The sequence below is a fragment of the Hyalella azteca genome, unplaced genomic scaffold, assembly GCF_000764305.2.
Source record: "Hyalella azteca isolate HAZT.00-mixed unplaced genomic scaffold, Hazt_2.0.2 contig12910, whole genome shotgun sequence".
NCBI classification, from domain to species: domain Eukaryota; kingdom Metazoa; phylum Arthropoda; class Malacostraca; order Amphipoda; family Hyalellidae; genus Hyalella; species Hyalella azteca.
Window position 1 is genome coordinate 1 of NW_025942851.1, and position 20,856 is coordinate 20,856.

General features: G+C 37.8%; 3 protein-coding genes across 4 annotated transcripts; 2 read left to right on the forward strand and 1 right to left on the reverse strand.

Annotated features, from left to right (window-relative positions):
- The first annotated feature begins 7,782 nt into the window (after window positions 1–7,782).
- LOC108682910 (DNA-directed RNA polymerase II subunit GRINL1A-like) lies at window positions 7,783–9,440 on the forward strand. Its single transcript, XM_018172165.2, has one exon. It carries the CDS (start codon window positions 7,928–7,930, stop codon window positions 9,179–9,181), a length of 1,254 nt encoding a protein of 417 aa, XP_018027654.2. The 5' UTR covers window positions 7,783–7,927; the 3' UTR covers window positions 9,182–9,440.
- Window positions 9,441–10,022: 582 nt separating this feature from the next.
- LOC108682915 (tubulin-specific chaperone C-like) lies at window positions 10,023–12,823 on the forward strand. The gene has a single exon (XM_018172172.2). The coding sequence runs from the start codon at window positions 10,134–10,136 to the stop codon at window positions 11,178–11,180; it is 1,047 nt and encodes a 348-aa protein (XP_018027661.1). The 5' UTR covers window positions 10,023–10,133; the 3' UTR covers window positions 11,181–12,823.
- A 943-nt stretch (window positions 12,824–13,766) lies between these two features.
- Window positions 13,767–20,639, reverse strand: LOC108682914 (lysine--tRNA ligase). Of its 2 annotated transcripts, none has more exons than XM_018172171.2 (5): window positions 20,531–20,639; window positions 16,353–16,461; window positions 16,105–16,212; window positions 15,508–15,672; window positions 13,767–15,132 (listed from the first exon to the last, which is right to left on the reverse strand). In XM_018172171.2, the coding sequence occupies exons 1-5, from the start codon at window positions 20,563–20,565 to the stop codon at window positions 13,816–13,818; spliced, it is 1,734 nt and encodes a 577-aa protein (XP_018027660.1). In that variant the 5' UTR covers window positions 20,566–20,639; the 3' UTR covers window positions 13,767–13,815. The 2 variants fall into 2 exon arrangements, with proteins under 2 accessions (XP_018027660.1, XP_018027659.1); XM_018172170.2 differs by lacking the exon at window positions 20,531–20,639 and adding an exon at window positions 16,619–16,981.
- Window positions 20,640–20,856: the final 217 nt, after the last annotated feature.

The following is a 20,856-nucleotide window of genomic DNA, read 5'->3' on the forward strand; positions in this document are numbered from 1 at the left end:
TTTCTGTCTTCTGCATGAAGGCGTATTCTTCCCTTGACAACTCTGCGCAGGACACGCATATGTATTTGTCACATCTTTCACAAATAACCATTTGGGCACCTGCATCGGTGAAATCTTTCAAGCAGAAATTACACGTGTCAACCTCATTTGGTTGTGCCTCGCCTCGACCTTTCCAGTCTTCTTGAGACTGATGTGAAGGGGGCAACTTCATTTTTTCTGATGCTTTTTGATTTTTTTTTTGATGGACCTTCCACCAGCCATCCCGCTTTACTACGTTCTAGGTACTGCTTGTGCAGAAAAAAAATGGAACACTCTTCTTTCTATGGGAACACTTGACAGACCATCTATTCACTGACACATAAATCCACAAAGTTATGTGAGGAACAGTTGGTGCATTCACTGTCTCTTCACTGGAGCATAAACCTATCCAGTTTATGCTAGAAAGAGTCAGGCCAATCAAAAGGAACAGTGGGGTATTGGTCAGTCAGCGCAGCAGTGACGTAAGAGTGACGATTGTGGCTGTTCCAGCTACCAAGAGCCAAGTCTTTCCACCCTTACCAGCTCTTATCAGCGGACCTGTAACACTCGTCGCGCTCTTAAACACTAGCAGGAAAAACGAACGTTACATGTTAGAAAACCACTGTCACTTTAACAGAACACTGATTGAACACTTGTATTGTATCTTAGGGCCATAGCCCACTTCTAGAATGAGGAGGACTCTGTGGGAGAACAGTAAAATGTGGTAAAGGGAACAGTGAAAATTCCCATCAAATTTAGACCCATCAAAACTAATTCCGACACAACTTGAATTGGACACACACAGATCATAGTGACAAACCAGAGCTTTTTTAGAATCAGTTCATTTTTAATTTCCTCATTTACTCAAGATTTAGACCAATTTCTTATGTATGATAATGCTGGTATCCATGATACTTTGCTTGTCCACTTATAGAACTCAAAAATGAACTTGAAGGTGAGTCTAAAAAACTCTCTGCTTTGCCACTATGACACAGATCGTTCCAAGCTTTGTACAAAAATTGAAATTTGCTTAATTAAAAGCCTAATAGCTGTTAATTAAAACGTAATTAAGTACCTAGTGTTCAATATTCGTTAGTGTTCTAATTCAAAGCCGTGTTGTATCCCAATACAGCTCACACAGCAAAGGAATTCAAACACGTGGATGTCGGCATTACGTATCAGTTAAATTTGAAGCGCTGATGCAATACAACTCACCACGTGTCGAATATTGCCACACACAGTGACAGAATATAGGGATTTGGTAGGTTTCCATTCTAAAGGCTTTTTAATAAATATGGCAACATTTTGTGACGTTTCATCGTTGCTGACGCGTAGTGAAGTGTTTTGAGAGTCGCGTGAAGGCAACAGAACTTACGTAACGCATACGTTTTTTTATAGTTTTTCATTTCTAGATGCGTCCTTAATGTGTCGGAATATACCGCGTTTACCCCATGCCTCTTGGTTGCTCCTTCACCTTGCACACTCCGGCCAGTGTCACCCCACACTCAGGATGATGTATGTTTTTGGTGAATTTTCCCACGCATTTTGATTTTTTTTAAGCCATTGCTGCACACAGTTGGCGCAATGTAATCAAAATTGTTTCTCTTCGCGCACGTGTTCGCGCAATCCCGGCCATCAATTCTACGCCGTGCAAGAGCAGTTTGTGGAGGAACAGACGTAATACTCAGTACAGTATGCCTTTAATTATCTTTCAATAATATACGATTTTTCTTAATACGGAAATTTGGTGAATGAGAAATCTAGAACTTTATTTTAGATTAAATTTTCTCCAAAGTCATATGGCAACACTGAACACCGTCTGTTTACATTTCGTATGTATAATAGCCGCAGTTTACGATTACCGTACGTTCCGTATCCGACAAGCGGAAGAGTCAGAAGTAACCCGGACATGTCTTACATTTTATTATTGTTAGTTCGACTCGCATAGTTGATATAAACTTTGATCTTTGATGACCAACAAAATATAATTTTTTAATAGAAAGACTTCAGGTTTATTATACTACAAGTAATGATCTTTATTTAATTAGAGCCATGTTGAAATGTTTTTTTTTTTTTAAGCCCGCTTCTAGATCATTAATGTTTTTATATACATCCTCGTATTGTTAGGGACGCTCACCGCTTCCATCAGATCTTAAAATGTAAAAGTTTAATAGATACAGATTTGTATGAATAATGCCATTCAATATCGTTAGCTACATTAAATTGAGGGTGAAACATGGGAATGGTAATGATTAATTTATCTCTGAAGCAACCTTTACAAAATTAGCGTCAAACAAGCAAACGGATGTCATGTCAACCGGAACACGTTTCGGACAAATTTATGGCCGGTCTCGCGGCCGTCAGTGTACCTGGAATATCTTCCAAAGCACTGAACGTATCTTGATGAAACTTCATACACATATTCATTATGGCCTAACAGTGATGTCAAGCTCGTGACAATTTTTTTAATATCGCCTTCATTTGTGAGTTATATGATGAAACGTGCCAACATTTGCAGTGTACCGGCCATTTCTTCCAGAGCACTGAACAGATCTGAATGAAATTTTGAATATGAATTTCTCAATACTAAACGGTGATGTTTAGCTCGTGGAAATTTTTTACGTTTTGCCTTCATTAGCGAGTATTTTTTTCTTTTCCCTCATTCATGATTTAAACAGCAAAATACTTGCATCAGTCTAAACATTTCCTGTTCAGAATGAATAATACAATCCTGTGGGCCCTTTGCAACCAGGGTGCAGACTGCAGAGGGTGGATGCAGTGTCACCAATATATGGGTTTTTAAGCCCTTAGCATCGCCAGGTAATTTTACAATGCGTCGCCAGGACCCAGGTAATTTTTAATGAAAAGCCAATTACGCTGAGTAATGAAAAACTATTTATGAGCCATAAACTTATTTACAAGGTTGCATGCATGTGTTACCCCTAATAACTAATTTTACCCTAAAAACAGTCCAATTGTACAGCAAGTGTCAACTGAACATGTGATAATGCAGTCTGACCGCTCTAATGTGACCTCAACTACGTAATCATAAACTTGATGTTTATATTTTTTTGGCGGGAACTCATTGCAACTGATTTCCAGACAAGCTTCACTGCATCCTGATCCATCCAACATACCTGAAACCTTATTTTTTTAAAATAGTTGGCCGAAGACTGACAAATATATTAAATGCAAGAATTTCAATCTAAATGTGTAGGCAAGATCTTCTGAAGGCGTAAATTTTGCTACTAAAGCATTGCTAAAGATCTTACAATATTCATCCACTCTCTGCACAGTGGCTTTGCAAGTCCCCTTGGACCCCTTGTAAGTTTAAATAAAATCAATAATTGAACTGTGAAATTGCTCAATTACTTCTATTGTTTGCAAAATGTGAAAATGCCATCATTGATTGAAAAAATTACAATGACTTACTTTCATTGGTTCCATTGGTTGCTCAGTCTGAATGACTGACAGTCATGTGTCATCTTTTCTGGCCCCTTACATGTATTCCATCCTTTGTTTCTCTTTTAAGCTTTTTACAGCACAAAAGAATGTTAACAATGTTGCAGTAAAATATATGCACAATGCCACAATCAAATCTAAGACACAACTTTACAAGCAAACATCACAACACAGACTTGGAAGTTGAGAGCTTGCTATCAGACAACAAATCATCATGACTAGTGAATTGTTTGGCAGTTCTGGCCCCCACTTGCTGCCGGCCCCTGCTAGCTCATTCAGTTGCCAAAGACACGCTTCTTGCCTAACTTCCTGTTGAATATTCATTGCATTTCTGGATCTCCTTATTCTCCTATAATTAATTTCAAACATATAGATAAGTAGAGTGATACTATGTTAATAAGTTATATTGGTTTTTAACACAAAAGATATATTAAAAAAATTTTTTTAACACTGCAATTAAGATAGTTAACAACCATTTCTTTTGAATTAAGTTCATAGGAAATGCAATTGATAATTTTTTGCTTTAGACAAGCTTTATATCTCAGACAGCACAATGATAGACCTCTCATTGGACAGACTGCTTCATAACTTTGATCAATTAGTGATGGGCATGAAGCCGTGTCCAATCAGAGCTGGGCATTCTCTCACGCGGAGGGCCAACCAACAGCTGATCGCAGTGATTGACTGGAATTTGTGGAGGAAGGTAAAGTGACCTGTGGCACTCCAGATTATGGCAGAGCGCTCTAATTTCCCAAACGCTCATGTTCTTTTATATTTACTTCAGAATTGCACTGTGCAGTTCTGCATGAGTTAATTAATGCCTGTGCATGTCAGGCTGTCAGCATGGCATTCAGATTCACCCATTGACAACTTGGCATATGGAACAAGTCCCAGGTTAGCTAAGTAAGCAAATGAAAGCCTTTTTTATTGAACTTGTTGAAAGAGTGAAAGCCAGAGGTGGTGGTGGGCAGAGTGCACCACTATTTACTTGAATATGAAGGTCAAGTTAGTCCATGGTCGTATTCTAATGCCTTCTAAATGACCAATTTGACCATGTACCCATGCAATTGAGGAGCGCGGTGGCTAAAAATAGGAGTATGCTTGCTACAAGAGAAGCAGGCCAGCCGTGGGCTTCAATATGAGCGGGCTGGCAGGAGGCAGCAGCGGCAGCGTGCTTTTCCTGCTCAGCGTTAGTGGGATAGGAGTGGAATGGCCTGGACAAGTGTCCTGGAGCACTCCAGCACCCAAATTAATACTGCCATTTCCTTAAATTTGATTCATTTTTAATTTCCTCATTTACTGATAATTCAAATTTTAAACCGATATCTTGTGTATGATAATGCTGGTATCCACAGTACTTTGCTTTGCTCATATTTTTAGGACTAAAAATTTAAATTGAGGAAGTCTAAAAAACTCTGCTTTGCCACTAGCCTACTCTGGACTGTCACTGGCACTAAGATGCGAACAGTTTTACCTGTTATAATGGTTTTTCAATCCAAAGTGGAAAGTTTGGCAGAAGCCACTATAGTGAATTTGATAAAATGTCCATTATTGGCTTTCAGTGCCCTTGCCTAATTCCTTCTGTAAAAATATAAATTTGGCACCTTTAAGCTTTAACCCCCTAAATTTTGGAAAAATGTACTTGAAACATTCATTTCACCTGTCTGGGAAAATTTGACCATATATTCCAGAATAGGAGCATTTTGGGACTTAAATTTTTTTATGGAAAATTAGGCAGAAGCCACTTGTGAATGTTAAAAGCAAAAAAAAATATCCATGCTTGTCAGTGTGCATAAAGAGAGCAATAATGCTCTTTGGCAACATATAGGTAGCAAAATTTACGTCTTGAGAAAATCCTGCCAACCTAGATGGAATATTCTTTAGAATTTTTCTTGAATGAAGGCAAAAGCGATTGTTTCATGGGTGATTTTTTTAAATTGTGGGTTAAAACAGGCCATTTTAATTTTTTTTACTGTTCTGGAGAAATTTGGAAAAGACCATAGGATAATAGGAATGCGTAAAATTTGCCAGATTCGGATTTTTTTTTTATTCACAGGAGTCTGCTGTCCAATTTTTGACTTTGGCTTGATGACATATTAACATTTTCACATGCAATTTAGGAAAATTGCTCTCAAAACAATTGCTTTACCTGCAATTTTCTAAAAATTCTGCTTGATTATTCAAATAGGGACTTGATAAGTCTAGGCTCTCCATCAAATTTCTTCCACTGTGAAATACACTGTTGCTAAGATAATATAGGTATATATAATTGCTAGTTAGTGCTTGAAAAGTTAATAGTTTTTATTCATCATGGCTTCATGACTAATGTTCATAATTCATTAAAAAAAATAACACATTATTGGCATTAGCAATCAATATCTTGTCCTACTGTAGAGTGTGGACCCTACAATAATAGATATATATATTACCTGTAGTCCTGCACCATATCTGTTACATATCCAACCCTAAGAATTTGACCTACAATTATGCATAGCAGCAGAGTTGTGCAACTTTATGATAGTGTAGTATTGTTGCAACCTATTAGAGAGCTGCAAGATTTAAGATTAAACTAAATTTGTGCGGACCAATGTATTTGTTCATTGAACAATTTTAGAGTTGAGTATCACCAATAAGAAGGAGAAGTCTTCCAATCTCGACAATGGTCTTTAGGTGGTTCCACCCATGACAACTATACCATCAAATGTGGTAATAAGGGACGGTTTTGAGCATTTTTTGTTAATAACTTCTAACCATGAAACATTTCATAAATGAGTTTGGGCTCATTTTAAAGGTCTTTGCTAGGGCTATCCTATGGCGTTTCCAAAAAAATTCCATATGCTATTTGTAAGGTGCTAGACACAATATAAAAGCCTCCCGAATTAATCTGGGAATGGGGTAATAAGGGACACTTCAAATAATACTCAATTTTAAAACGTTTGAATCATGCAGTGTACTCATCTATTACTAACAGTACTCTGAAGTCTTCCTCTTCCTTTGTAGATGATGTAAATGTAGAATAAATGACATTTTCTGTGATTTTTACTTGTATTTTCTTTATTGATATGATATTACCTTATCCATACACTACCGAATTATTGATGTGATATTAGCATATCCTTGGACATGCCATTGAGCATTGACAATGACCTTGTCTACTGCAAGCTTCATATCAGAAGCCATATAGCATTTCTTCTGTATCTGTAAGCTTACAGGACGGCTTGTAATTTTGCACAATTTAAATCAAGTCAAGTGATTTCACTGCAAGAAAATAGATCATAAAAAACACACCAGGAACAGAAAGGAATATCTTGGTGACAACCATCATATTTTTTGGAGAAATGAAACATAATTTAGGTTAATTATTTTTCATTATTTGTTGCCCAGTGCTCAATTCTATCTATGACATTCTATGCACAATTTTATGATGACTGATGATGCATCAATTTTTCATTAAGTGAAATTTTTTTCACTGAGCGAGGTAAATGTAATCAAAATTCTTTGTTGATAATTGATTTTTTTGTTAACTGGAGCCTTTGCTAACCAAGGTTCTACGTACTTTGAATGCATTTTTAGGGGTGTCCCTTATTACCCCAGGGGGGGGGGTGTCCCTTATTACCCCGCCTTGCAGAAATGGCTGCCATTTCTTTCTGGAATGAGATAAGCAAATTCTTTTAAGCATGTTTTAAGCCAACACTAGTGTGCAACTTTTATGTAAGAAAACTTTTTTAATGTGACAAAAATTTTTTTGCTACAGACCGTAGCAGAAGTACTTTTCCAAAATCTCACTTTTCACACTTTTTTTGGGGATTTTTTAGAGGTAATGAATGTATGATTTCTTAACTTGCTCTATGCTACATAGATAGTAAAAATGTTGAACTTTATGCCACTATTTTTAGTTTTGTAATATTTTGATTCATTTACCTGCTACAACATTTCTACAAAATGTTGGAGGACTGTCCCTTATTACCCACTTTGATTGTATCTAACATTCAGATAGCAAATTTCACTTGCAATTTTTGGACACCAGTTATGAAACCATAACTTACCTGTAACCTTGAACAAAACCATAACATAACTGAAACCTTGAAACTTAGAAGTAAGATTGAAAAAGTCTTTTAAACACATGCATTATGGCCTCCTTAGAACTGATTCTTGTTCATTAGCCAGTTTTCATGGGGCTCTCTTATTTGTAGCTATGCAGAAAATATTCCAATTAATTGCATGCTTTAAATGTTGATTCTTTTAATGAAAAATGGTTTCATAAATCATGGTATTTTGTTATTGTTTATGTTTTGTTATTTTAAGTCATTAATCTGATTATGATGTTTTTCTTCTTTCCAGAGTGCAGGAGATAGGAATAGGAACATATGCAAGAATTCAATATTTTTGATAGTTGACTTGCCTCAAAACTGGTTTATTTTTTATTACTTTTTTCATTCAAATTAAAATGAGTGTCACCACAAACAGTCACACATCACTACCTCCAATCAAAAAATGGACAGCTAGGCAATGGAAAATCCTCCCTGAAAAAGGAGGCTCTGTTGCCATAAATGATGTTAAGCTGAAGCAAGGATTTTTGGGGAACTTGGAGAAAAAATCCTGCACTGAGTTAGAAGAACTTATTATGCGTCAAGACAAGCTATTATCCAATCAAATGTTTATTGACAAGCTTCCAGATAAAGGCCAGAAAATTAAAAATAGAAGGGATGACTTGCAGCGAGCTTTAGAGCAAGCAAGGAAGAATGGTGAGAAGCAAGAAGTTTTACCTGATATAAATGCACTTGAGTGGCAGTGGCGTGACCCAATGGATCTTTCCAAAAGCATGCATCATGAAATTAATGGTGCATCAAAAGATATTCTTGACAGTGATGATGATGAAGACCCTCTAGAGCTGCTTGCTCATCACAGCAGTGCAGTGCCTCCAAGACGCTCTAATCATGGGGCACCTGAGGATGACCCAGCTGATGCTATTAGGGAAGAGCTATGGAAATTAGAACTAAATGATAATTCAGTTTCCAAAACTGTTAGCCAAAGAAGTGACTCCAATCAACCAAGTTGGCTAGGTGACTTTGGCTCTAAGACAATTGCATCATTGGAGAAAAAAAGTAAACCTAGAGAAGTTTTCAAACCATTTAGACCCCGCCTTAACCAGAATTTACTTCCTGCAAATCTTGATGATGTAGAACCCAAAGCACCAACTTCTATTGTAGGCATACAAAATACACAACCTGGAAATACCAAAGTTCCACAGAAAGAAGACAAGAAAAGTATTTCATCAATGGAACAAACCTCAATCACAGTCAATTTATCCAATGAACCAGTTTTTGGAGCTCCTGCACAACTTTCAAGTACAATGACGTTTTCATCATATAGAAATTCTCCCTTATGGGCAAGTGGCAGTAATAAAGGGAACAGCTGCACTAAGTTGGTGTCACTGCGGGAAAGTGTAACGCTAGAGAGAGAGGCTCTACAGCGGGCAAAGAAAGCACAACTTGAAGAAGCAACAGCTCGTCTCAAAGAATCCAAACTGGGCTCCAAGCCTAACTCCACTCATAGAATATTTTCATACAGAGATGTGAACACAGCTCATCATTTGCTGGAACAAGACCTTGATGAGGTTGGAGATGTCTTCACTCACCACAGAGGAGTCTGCATTGAAGACAGCAGTGAATCTTCTGAAGGATCTGATCAAGAGGATTAGTGCTCTGATCTAAACGTTAACTCTCAATGAATTTTGCGTATGCCTTTATCTCTTTAATTTGTCCAGAAAAATTATACTAGACATGATTCTGTATTTCCTGAACATTTACTTTGATTTTAATTTTAACTCAAGGTAAAGTTCGAGTAATTTCTTACAAAATGTTGATATTAATGCTGTTGAATCTTCCTGAATCCAAACTGATAAATCTTATAAAACTTTCTCCGGAATATTACTTTCAAATAAAGTCCCAACGTTTGTACCTATTGTTTCTTTAACATAATTACCGTATCGTTATTTCTGTTTAATTTTGTGATGATTTTCAGTTTTTGAATATGGTATCATCAAATCAAATGTGATTTTGATTGTGCTACTAATTGGCAGAGTGTATGTGAAATTAGACATGGGTAAATTCAGCACAGGCGTGTTGATCCACGTAGGGGCTGCCGACCCCTCTAACCTGATGGCATATGCAAGACATTGTTTTATGTTCCATGCCTGGTCTCGTTACAAAAATAGTGGTTTTGTTCCGGGGTCTCAAGGCATGTCAAAGATACAGTTATTTGTTACAAGGTCTCACATTTCACACTTTGAAAGTGTAATCTCAGCTTCAGCTCTAACTCGTTTTTTTACTTAAGTGTAATTCGTAATAAATATGAAATATCAAATCAGGACATACAATCTGATACACTCGGCTGGTATAATCAGCGGGCAACATGGTTGTAGTTTCTCAACGATGAACAGGTCAAATAATGTCAGGTTGCAATTGAAATTTAACACATGCAATTGCGAACGAATTATTATTTGCCTGTAGATGTGTTTTTAAAATTGTTTTTTTTTTTGCAGAATCAGAGAATAAAATCAGAGTGCAGATATAGAACTCATTATCAAAGATAATTTATTGTTTGTTGGTATAATTACCTGAATATTTCAAGGTACTTCGATCATCCTTTCGATGAATTTTATACATGACGATGAAGCGGCGTCGTCCGCCGACGACGCTGTGATAGGCGAGCGCCTGCTGTCACGCATGCAGCAGCGCACGCAGGAGCGCGAGCAACGCTCCCAACAGCGACGCGATCAAGTGACCAACCGCAACACCGAGCTCGAAAACGACGACGCATTTCTCACTTCATTCAATGAAATGAAAATCAAGCTTGAGGAAGACTTAAAGAATGTCACTCAACGATCAACTGCGGACAAGAGTGAGCTCGAGTCGTGCTTCGAAAAGATGACTAGGGATCACGGTTTGATTCAACAGTATATCAACGAGTCTAGTATGTTTCTGTCCCAGTATCTGTTGAAACGCTCACAAGAATCGCTTGCCAGCTTAGACGTAGAAATTAGAAATAAAATGAGTGAGATGATTCCTAAAAAGAGGTTCGGCTTCAGAGGACGCTCTAATTTACCGCCCAAGACAGCTGTGACTCCCGACGTCGTCGACAGTGCTTCAGAAGTTCAAAGAAACTCTGCTTTGGAACAACTTTTAGAGAAAAACTTTTACGGCTTCAGGGATCTGTCAAGTGAGAAGCTCACACTGAACGCTGCCGAGGTGCACAACAGACAAGTGAATCTGGTTAATTTAATCGACTGCACAGTCACGATTCTGGGCAACCCTGGTGGTATGCAAGCGGCGGGCCTCACCAACTGCACCGTGGTTGTGGGCCCCATGTCGCGTTCGGCGTTCATCAAGAACTGCGTTGACTGCCGCTTTGTTCTGGCCTGTCAGCAGGTGCGCATCCACGATACTAAGGACAGTCAATTTTACCTGCACGTTACGGGCGCTGCCATCATCGAGTCTTGCAATAACGTTGGCTTTGCTCCCTTTAACTTGAACTACGACCAACTTGATGAGCACTACACTTCTAGTGGCCTCGATAGAAGTATTAATAAATGGGATAAAGTCGACGACTTCAAGTGGCTCAACAGTGAGGAAAAATCGCCCAATATGTTTCTCATCCCTGAAGAAAACCGGCAAACTGAATGGTTGACCAGCACGTGAAAATAATGCTCATTTAAATTCGTTTTTAGTTATGGATCTATTCCTCATTAAGTTATCATTCCTGCACTTCTTCATTCCGCTTCTTGGATGAATAAAATTTACACCGCACCTCGAAAATGCTGGCTTTTATGCAGCACCTTGGCTTGAATCCCCCCGGACACCCATCAATCACGCACACATCCTTTCGCCACAATCTGTAACGGGCATCATCCCTCAGGAAATAACTAAATAATATCTTGGAAGTCACTTAGAACACCCATTCCCCATCTCCTGTTATAGCCATGCTCACAAGGGCGACGGAACCCTACGCATCCTACAAGCCCTAGCTGACAACAACTGGGGCTTCTCGAATGAGGGTATCGCTGCCACCTAGCGGACCATCACGCATCCAATCCTTAACAAAACAGCCTCTATCTGGTACCCCATTGTTTTGCACACCGCAATAGCAGGCCTCCAAACTATCCAGAAAATGGCCTTGAGATTGGCCACCGGCTGCGTCAGAATGACTACAATAGTCCATCTCGGCTGCAATGCTGAGACAGACAGTTCCTTGTCAGTGCCTTACAGCCCTCCTCGGGGACCGACCCATGAAAGCATCCCTCGTGGCGAGAGCCGGCCACCTTGTGGCGAACGGCATTTGCATGCAGGCTCCTACAAGAAGGCCAAGCGATATCTATATAGGCAGGGAGATCTCGTGTTGTGGCGACCGTCGATGACAAGATTGTACTGGCTGCTCCACCTTGCCCGATTGCTACTGAAAATGCTCGTTCTCCCGCCTTCATCGCTCAGCGCTGCCTCAGCTCCGTTCGGGCCACTGCTGCTCCTTTGTATCCTGTACTTTTTGTACAGTCGTACGCTCACCCAACGATTGTGGGGATCACCTCCAGCATCGTTTTTCCTACACACCTTCCCCACGACCCTCAGCGTCTCCTCATTGTGGGACAGACCATGGAGGCGCCAGTCTTCCTGTCCACCCTCCGAGCCTATCTCACTCCGCTTCAAGTGGGCTTCCCTCGCCCAATACACCACCACAGGAACTACCCTCTCGTGCGACCGTCGGCACAAAAAAACACGAGTAGCCATCTCGAATGAGAAATATGAACAGGCCAGTTACTGTCAGAACAAAAAATTAATGGTTATTCATCATTTGTTCATGCTCCTCAGTCTATAAATCCGTTGCGCTTTGGTGGGCGACAAGTTTTTGTAACATTAGGCACGCCTTTGCTACTCAGCTGCACAACTAACGATGACTACGATGTCTTTTTTTAATGAGCGGTAGCCATTAACAATTCAGTTATTTTAGTGCAAGTAGTATAATTCGTAGGGCACCGTTGGAAAAAAGCCTTAAACTAACGTATTTACGCGTGAATCTACGCTATTTCCAATAAGTTAAGTTACTGTTGAACAATTCTGCTTTTATTGGCCATGAGGTGAACAGTGTTATCTTCATCAGTCAAACTGAAGGCAGAGACTATAGTTAGGTTAGTCGAAAGTTATATCTCTGAATGTTTTATTCGCATGATCTGAAGATGCAACATGCAGCTAAACTTGTCAACTTGCATGCAACTCAACGCTAACTATAATAAATACGGAAACGGGCCTAGTTTCTTCACAAATCTGGGTAATAAAATTTAAATAACAAACCTTTGTTCCATAACCTTTCTTTGTTGGCATAATTAAGCAGATCGGTATCAAATGTGCACAGGATAAATTTTGATTAGTACCTTCCAATACCAACCTGAAGAGAGATAACACCAACACCATTACTACCAAGTCTACTCCCGAAGCTTAAGTACCTGACATTATTACGTGTGCGTTCTCACTTCGAATATTCGCAAAAACAAAAAGAGCAGAGACAACCGCGATAATGACAGTTACTTTAACAAAAGTGAATTTGACAGTTACTTTAACAAAAGTGAATTTAGACTGTAAAATTGCATGAAGCCGACATAAGTTTTAATTCGTAACATCAACGACCAAGCTGGTAAAAATGAAATTCAGAGAAGATCCTGTCACTCCAGAAGGTGCGGAACGGAGTTGCAACCCGAGAAAATCTCGCTTTCTCTGCCTTTTCAGAAAAGATCGATAAGCGCAGTCTCAGGGACTCGACGTTCGCCACTCTTCAATGGGCGTGCACATTTTGGTCATATTCTAGTTGAGAAAAAACGTTGTCTAGTGAAAATTTCTTTAGTTTCTAAAATATCTCGATTCAAATTAGAGTGTTTGAATCTAAAGGTAAAGGCATCCCTGACGAAATGCTAATAGAGTAACACACAAACCAGAACACGTTAAATTTTCGTACTACTCACAAGCAGCATGTAAATCAAATTAATCATAAGAAATTAAATAGTCCTTAAGAAGAAAATTGAAATTTTTGGAAATCAACTTCCCTAAAAATAATTTAAAACGATAGTTGATGAAATTAATTTTATATTGGTAACATCTTTGATCCTGAACTCCATTCAAGGAAATAAATCTTGAATTGCAGTCGGATTTCTAGACCATATTAGATAGGTATGTAGTGTTGATGACCAAAGATTAATAAATCAAATAAAAATCGTTCGTAAGAATCAAGAAACACACGGACACGGATTACGAGAAATTTATCATTAAGTCAGTGCATTTATCATAGCCTTTAGCTGGTTCCATTGACAGCATCAGGAGCCGCTTCTTCTTTCTTCTTCTGGTCGTCAGGCTTCATGGCAGGGAAGCAGATGACCTCCTTGATGTTGTAGGAGTTAGTAAGGAACATAGCGAGTCTATCCATTCCCATGCCCCAGCCAGCAGTGGGGGGAAGCCCGTATTCAAGAGCTGTGCAGAAGTTTTCATCAATGAGTTGCGCCTCGTCGTCACCAGCATCTTTATCTTTAGCCTGCTGGGCAAACCGAGCTCTCTGGTCAAGGGGATCATTTAGTTCAGTGTAGGCGTTGCAGATTTCTTTCTTGGCTACAAACAACTCGAAGCGTTCGGTGAGCCCAGGTACAGAACGATGATACTTGGCTAAAGGACTCATCACTTGCGGATGATCCATGATGAATGTTGGGTTGATGCACCGCTCCTCCAAGAACTCGCCCACGAGCTTGTCCAACAGGCGCGCTGCCGTGCGAGGAGGCGAACACTCCACGTTGTGCTTCTCACACAAATCGTTGAGAATCTTGCGTGCTTCGTCCGTGTGCAGCTGAGTGGGATAAGGTAGTTTGGTATTGAGAATCTTTTCCAACTCAGGGAACATGTTGACACGTTTGTATGGAGGTTGGAAATCAATTTCCCACGTTTCACCTTCAGGACCACTGGGCTGGAATTGGACCTTATAAGAACCAAAAATGCTATGAACCATTCCAGATAACAAAGTCTCAGTGAGCTCTATCAAATCATTGTAGTCTGCATAGGCCATATAGAACTCGCACGTCGTGAACTCGGGGTTATGGGTCAGGTCGATTCCTTCATTACGAAACTGTTTACCTATTTCATACACGCGGTCAATACCGCCGACCACGAGCATCTTAAGATATAGTTCGGGTGCTACTCGGAGGAACAAGTCCATGTCTAGCTCATTGTGATGCGTCACAAAAGGCTTGGCAGTTGCTCCTCCAGCTATCATATTCATCATGGGAGTTTCAACCTCTAAGAATCCCATGTCATCAAAGAACCTTCTCGTGTACGAGATGATGTTTGACCGCACGATTAACTTCTTGCGAGATTCGGAATTGATGATGAGGTCAAGATAGCGTTGCCTGTACCTCGTTTCCTGATCTTTGACACCAAAATGCAAGTGAGGTAACATGTGCAGGCAGGGTGTGAGTACTTCAATTTTCAAAGGTCGGATAGAAAGTTCACCGGCCTTGGACCTGGTCGGAACCCCACGCACACCCACCACGTCTCCACGTCTTATCTTGTCACAATCAGGGAGAAAAGCTTCCTCACTCTCGTAGAATTTCATGTTTGCCAAAATCTGCAATCAAATGAATAATGAAAGACAATATATCCACATTATATGAGTTGTAAAAGCATCACTATTGCTTGATACTCTTTCTGATTGAACTATTCTCCAAAAATTCCCAAGAAAACCTAAGTTACATTAAAAATATTTATTTAGTAAGCTTCCTATAGACTTCGATCAGATAAAGAGATTTGTCACTTATAATTTTCCAGTGAAGCCACTTGTTGTGCCTAAGATTACACAAAAGGCAAGACCAGTATTTCAAAAGTAAATTCCCGCTAAGATCATTAAATAGGTACTTCAAAGCACAAGGCTATTGCATCTTATCTGTTAATGTAATAAAGTAATCCCTAACATTATCTTCAGTCACTGGAGCTAATTAGGTACCTGAAGTTTGTGGTCCTCTCCTCGCAGGTCATAAAACCTGAGCTTGTGACCGGCCTCTCTGATGGCATGTACACGGCCGGCCACAGTGACTACGTCTTGCTCAGCGCACTCTTCTACTTTCAGGTGCTCATATTTATTCAGGAAGTCTCCAAGGCTTGTGCTCACCTGGTGTATACAAAATTTATCAATATTCACTCTCAAATATGCTGCTTAGGAAAATGAGAATTGAATGATACCAGTAAAAATAAATTCTAAAACCTTTGATAACTTGGATATGAAAAATTTTAAAATTATTTTATAGGAATTTAAATTAATAAATAACATTGCAAGAGGATTTGTAAATTTTGAAAATTAGTTTAATTTTGTCATTTGCTAACTTGCTGTAGCAAGTTAGCAATATATACAATTGGCAAATATATATGCATCCAGAGTACCGGTACCATGTAAAATATTATGGTGTTTATGAAAGCAAGGTCAAAAGTCACACAAGGGAGGATTATAGCACACAAATTAATAACTGCATAAAAACATTTACAAAGCATAAAGCTACAAGCAACTAGATGTTAGGCACTTGAAAGCAATAAAGTAGGTACTTACAGTGAACTTGTGAGGATAAACCTTCTCGCCAGCATCTTTCTTCTGCTGAATAAGTTGGGTCCTCAATTTGTAATACTCATTGGGGCTGATTTCCTCCTCATCATCTTTCTGCACAGAACAAAAATATTCTTATTATTTTAGCAGGCTCAACTTACGACATGATATTTTTTAATCAAAGCCAGACACCAAATCTGAACACTCATAACCCAAATATGTTCACTTAATATTTATATCAGCATGGTTCTCACTTTGTTACCCTTTGATGCACTAGCAGTTGAAGCAGCAGCAGCCAGCTTGGCATCCTTTTCTGCTTTTTCTTGTGCTTTCTTCTCAGCTTTCTGCCTTCTCTTCAGTTCACTGCGCAAATAAAAATAAGCATGTTGACTTTTTAGAGATATATACACATAGAAATATGAAAATTATTGCCTCATATGGCACAACTCACAAAATGAGTTTTAAACAAAGTAGCCATACAATTTTGGCTTTTTTGAAAGCAACATCTATAGGAGCTCACCCGTAAGGTGAATTGATGGAGCGCAGCGTTTTGAATAGTGGCCCATAGGAATGCAGACTTCTGCAAACTATTCTGCCACTACTCAGTACTGTAGTATTATTTACATAACCATTATTATTCTCATTTGAGACAAACTGAGAAAGACTAGAATGAGGCCTTCTATTAAATTTCATGATTTTATCATACAAAAACACATTGGAAAAACATCTTTGTTGTGCTCCAGCAAGTGAATAAAAGTTTGAATATTTTTCATATGGCACTTTTCCTGATGCCCATGGACAGAATTTAAGCAAGCAAGGTGAAGGATTTTTTAAACTGGTAACTAAATTACAAAATAATTTCATTTTGATTTTTTCTAAACAGGGAATCTATCAAGAGAAGCAAATCATTATAAAGCAAACATATAATGCATCCTACAAAATAACCATTACCCTTCAAAGATACAATCACACAATGCCAAATTCACAGACATATTAAAAATTTGACTCTCAGACTCTTGAGTATGATAATGCAGAATATCACATGTGGAAAAATTTGAATAACAGATTAACATTTCACCTGAACATGACTGCTTGTCATATATACGGTACATTTGAATCAATACCCATGTTTTCATAACAAACTGCAAGACAAATCAAAGTGATTCACATAAAATATATTAACTTAGTGAGGAATTTTTCAGAGGTGTTGCATATTTTTGAAAGACAGAAGATGCAAAATTCAATTTTAACAAAATTTTCAACAATTGGTGCCTCATTGAAATAAAAAAATTAATAAATTTAATGTGTCGGCAAGATGATAAATTAAGAAATAGTAGTTAAATTTAATATAAACTTCACCTAATATTCAAAATTACCACGACATGATATTATCATAAAAAATTGCATTGAAATCCAATGTACATTACATAGGTCCCTTATCATCCTATGGGATAAAAAAATTTATCCTATATTTACTGTAGGCTGCAGTACTAGCAACCAAGAGTTATCAAACTTGCTAGAATGATTTGGGTTGCATGAAATAAAAATATCCTAAATTCTGGAGAATTATTTTAGTAAAATTTATAACATAAGATCATTTTCTTTGTAAGAATATAGAAAAATTTTTAATAAATCAGGATTCTTAAAAATATTTCCATGATGCAATGAATAAAAATAAAGAAGTGAAAATTATATGGAAACCTAATATACTGGAAAAAATCAGTATAAACATAAAAAATAAATAAATGGAGATGCATGATAGTCTCTAAATATTCAATGAATGGAATGCATCACTTAAATCTTCTTTAGGAACTCTAACATCTTGTACATACATCTTTGTCTAAATTACTGCATTTGAAGCCAGGCACCAGAAATATTTAAGGGCTGGTCAGGCACATATCCATATGTCATAATAATTCTATGGAGTAAAATTCAATATGCATAAATAAATGCATAAGGCCTTGAGAATGGACAAGAGGACCAATTTAATGATTGATTTGCTATTTCTACTCTAAATGATACATTTTTATCTAGTATAACCCAGGCATGGAATACAATTATAACTAATTGGTGAGCCGCGACAGGAATTTGTAAGCCATGGTTTTATGGATTTGCCAGCCATGATTCCATTCCTTTGAGCCATGAATTCCATTTCTCAGCAATGAAGAGCCATTTATGAGCTGCGAACTTATTTGCAAAGTCCTGTGCACATGTTATCCCAAATCTCTAATTTTACCCTAGAAACAGCAACAGTAACATTTGCCTTTATTTTAGTGGTAATTAAACATGTGATAATGCAGTCTGACCACTCAGATGTGATTGCAACTATGCAATCTTCAACAAAATGTTTTGGGTTGACTTGTTACCATTACAGGCCGAGATATGGAATTCACGGCTCGGTGAAATAGAATCACGGCTCGTAGAAATGGAATCACGGCTGGCAAATCCATAAAACCACGGCTCGAAAATTCAGTCGCGGCTCGCCAAGTAGATATATTCCATACTAGGCTACATAGGCTAGCTACCTTCATCATGCTAGTTTGCTAGAAATATGCAGTTTAGTTATGTTTACAATAATTTACAATTTTACATTGGTAATAGATAATATCCAGTGATGGCCACTTCAACTTGGCCAGTGACTTTAATAAAAGAGTTGTGTATATAGCCTTATAGAGTTATAGGTACTGTAAGTGTAAGGTACATACATAAGTGCTGTGGTCCCACTTTTGGTGTTATTTTTGACAATACTCAATAGTCTGAATAGATGAATTTTCGGTATTATTGCAGATTAACTACATCCAAAAAAAAGGGTGTTTTTTTTTTAATTATATGTTTTTTGGGGTGTAGATTACGAATCTGAAAATTAAACATGTGATAATGCAGTCTGACCACTCAGATGTGATTGCAACTATGCAATCTTCAACAAAATGTTTTGGGTTGACTTGTTACCATTACATTCTGCATGATATTTTGGTAGGAGCATTGAATGATTAAAGTACTGTGGATTGTGGAAGTTGAAAATTTTAAGAAATGACATGTTTGCAAACAGCAAAGTGAAGTGCAAACCACATTTTTTTTAAATGAAGCAAAAATACGTGACATTAGAGTTTAGACTGATTAGAGCCGCAAGATTTCATACCTACTTAAATTATATTATATGAGAGCAATGATATTTCAGAAAAAAGTAGGACTTTTTCTGATCTGGTGTAACCTGTAAATAATATTTTTTTAAATGCATTTTTTTAGATTCTGCCCATGTGCCCAATATTCTAGGTTGGGTTGGAGTTTGGACTTGGAGAAGTCACTCAAAAATTAGGCTTTCTAGTTTGAAAGGTGTAATTCTGATGAATTGCAAGAGATAATTAGGCTAGGTTTATCCATAGATTGCAATTTACAATCGATTTGGTTGATAGCAAGTGATCAATCCAGTCACTCAGACTAGCTTCTATAATTTTTTGATTTGCAAGGCAGCAAGATTACTGCCACTGTCAATTACACTCAATATACTGTTATTTACACATTATTTACCACCTGTCAGTTGTCACTAAAACCTGTAAAATAATTGTTGGAACCTCTACTGTGAGTTTGTAGGGTTTAAAACACATTACATAGCTACCTTCATCATGCTAGCTAGTTTGCTAGAAATATGCAGTTTAGTTATGTTTACAATAATTTACATAGGTAATAGATAATATCCAGTGATGGCCACTTGGCCAGTGACTTTAATAAAAAGAGTTGTATATATAGGTACTGCCGTACTGTAAGGTACATAGCCTACATACCTAAGTGCTGTGGTCCCACTTTTGGTGTTATTTTTGACAATAGGTACTCAATAGTCTGAACTCTGAATAGGGTAAACACGGTATATTCCGACACATTAAGGACGCATCGAGAAATGAAAAACTATAAAAAAAAACCGTATGCGTTACGCAAGTTCTGTTGCCTTCACATGACTAGAATTTTCTACCTAAGAAATTGTTTAAAATAGTTCAAAACTTCAATCACACTGCAAGCCTACAAAAATGTAAATTTATTGAAAATGCATCAGTAGCTACTAATAAAAAGTTCTCAATCTTAGCAGAATTATGATTGCAGCTTGCAGGGTTAAATTACCACCTTATCCTCAACCTCAAAATTCACACTTTTTTTTTGTGGCTCAAGCGGGAGGCTAAAATATATCTGCATGTCGTAAATAGCCCAATTGGGATTTAGGAAACGAATGAATCGTGAATATCGTGAATGTAGCCTAACTCAGAAGTTCAGAACTGGTACTGGTAGAGACTAGCTAGGGTGTTGACTGGTCTGATTTTACACTAATGGTTTAGAAGCGTAAATTTTTCATCAAGAATTTCATATTTGGAAGCAAATAAAGGTTAGAAATTAAATGAAAGAACGAGATAATAATATTGTCGAAAACTCCGTCGATCCTTACTTCTTTGACAGTTTTTCTCCTTCGACATCCGCCATGCTGTCAGTTCAAAACTACACACGTGAACGTTGAAACTACTTCCGGCGACACCAGACAAGACTGACCGCGTTTTCCGTTCTCCAGTCACCAGTGCTTTAGCTGACGACATCTTCTTGGCGAAATCATAATATAAGTTTCATGTTGAAGAGATGAAAAATTTCGGTCATCAGTATGTGAAAATAATAAAATCTAAAAAATTTGAATTCTACTCTATCCCAATACCCTGATAAATAATATATTCTTATTTTTTTCATATCAAAAATGTAATTTGGTGAATTTTTTTATACGAC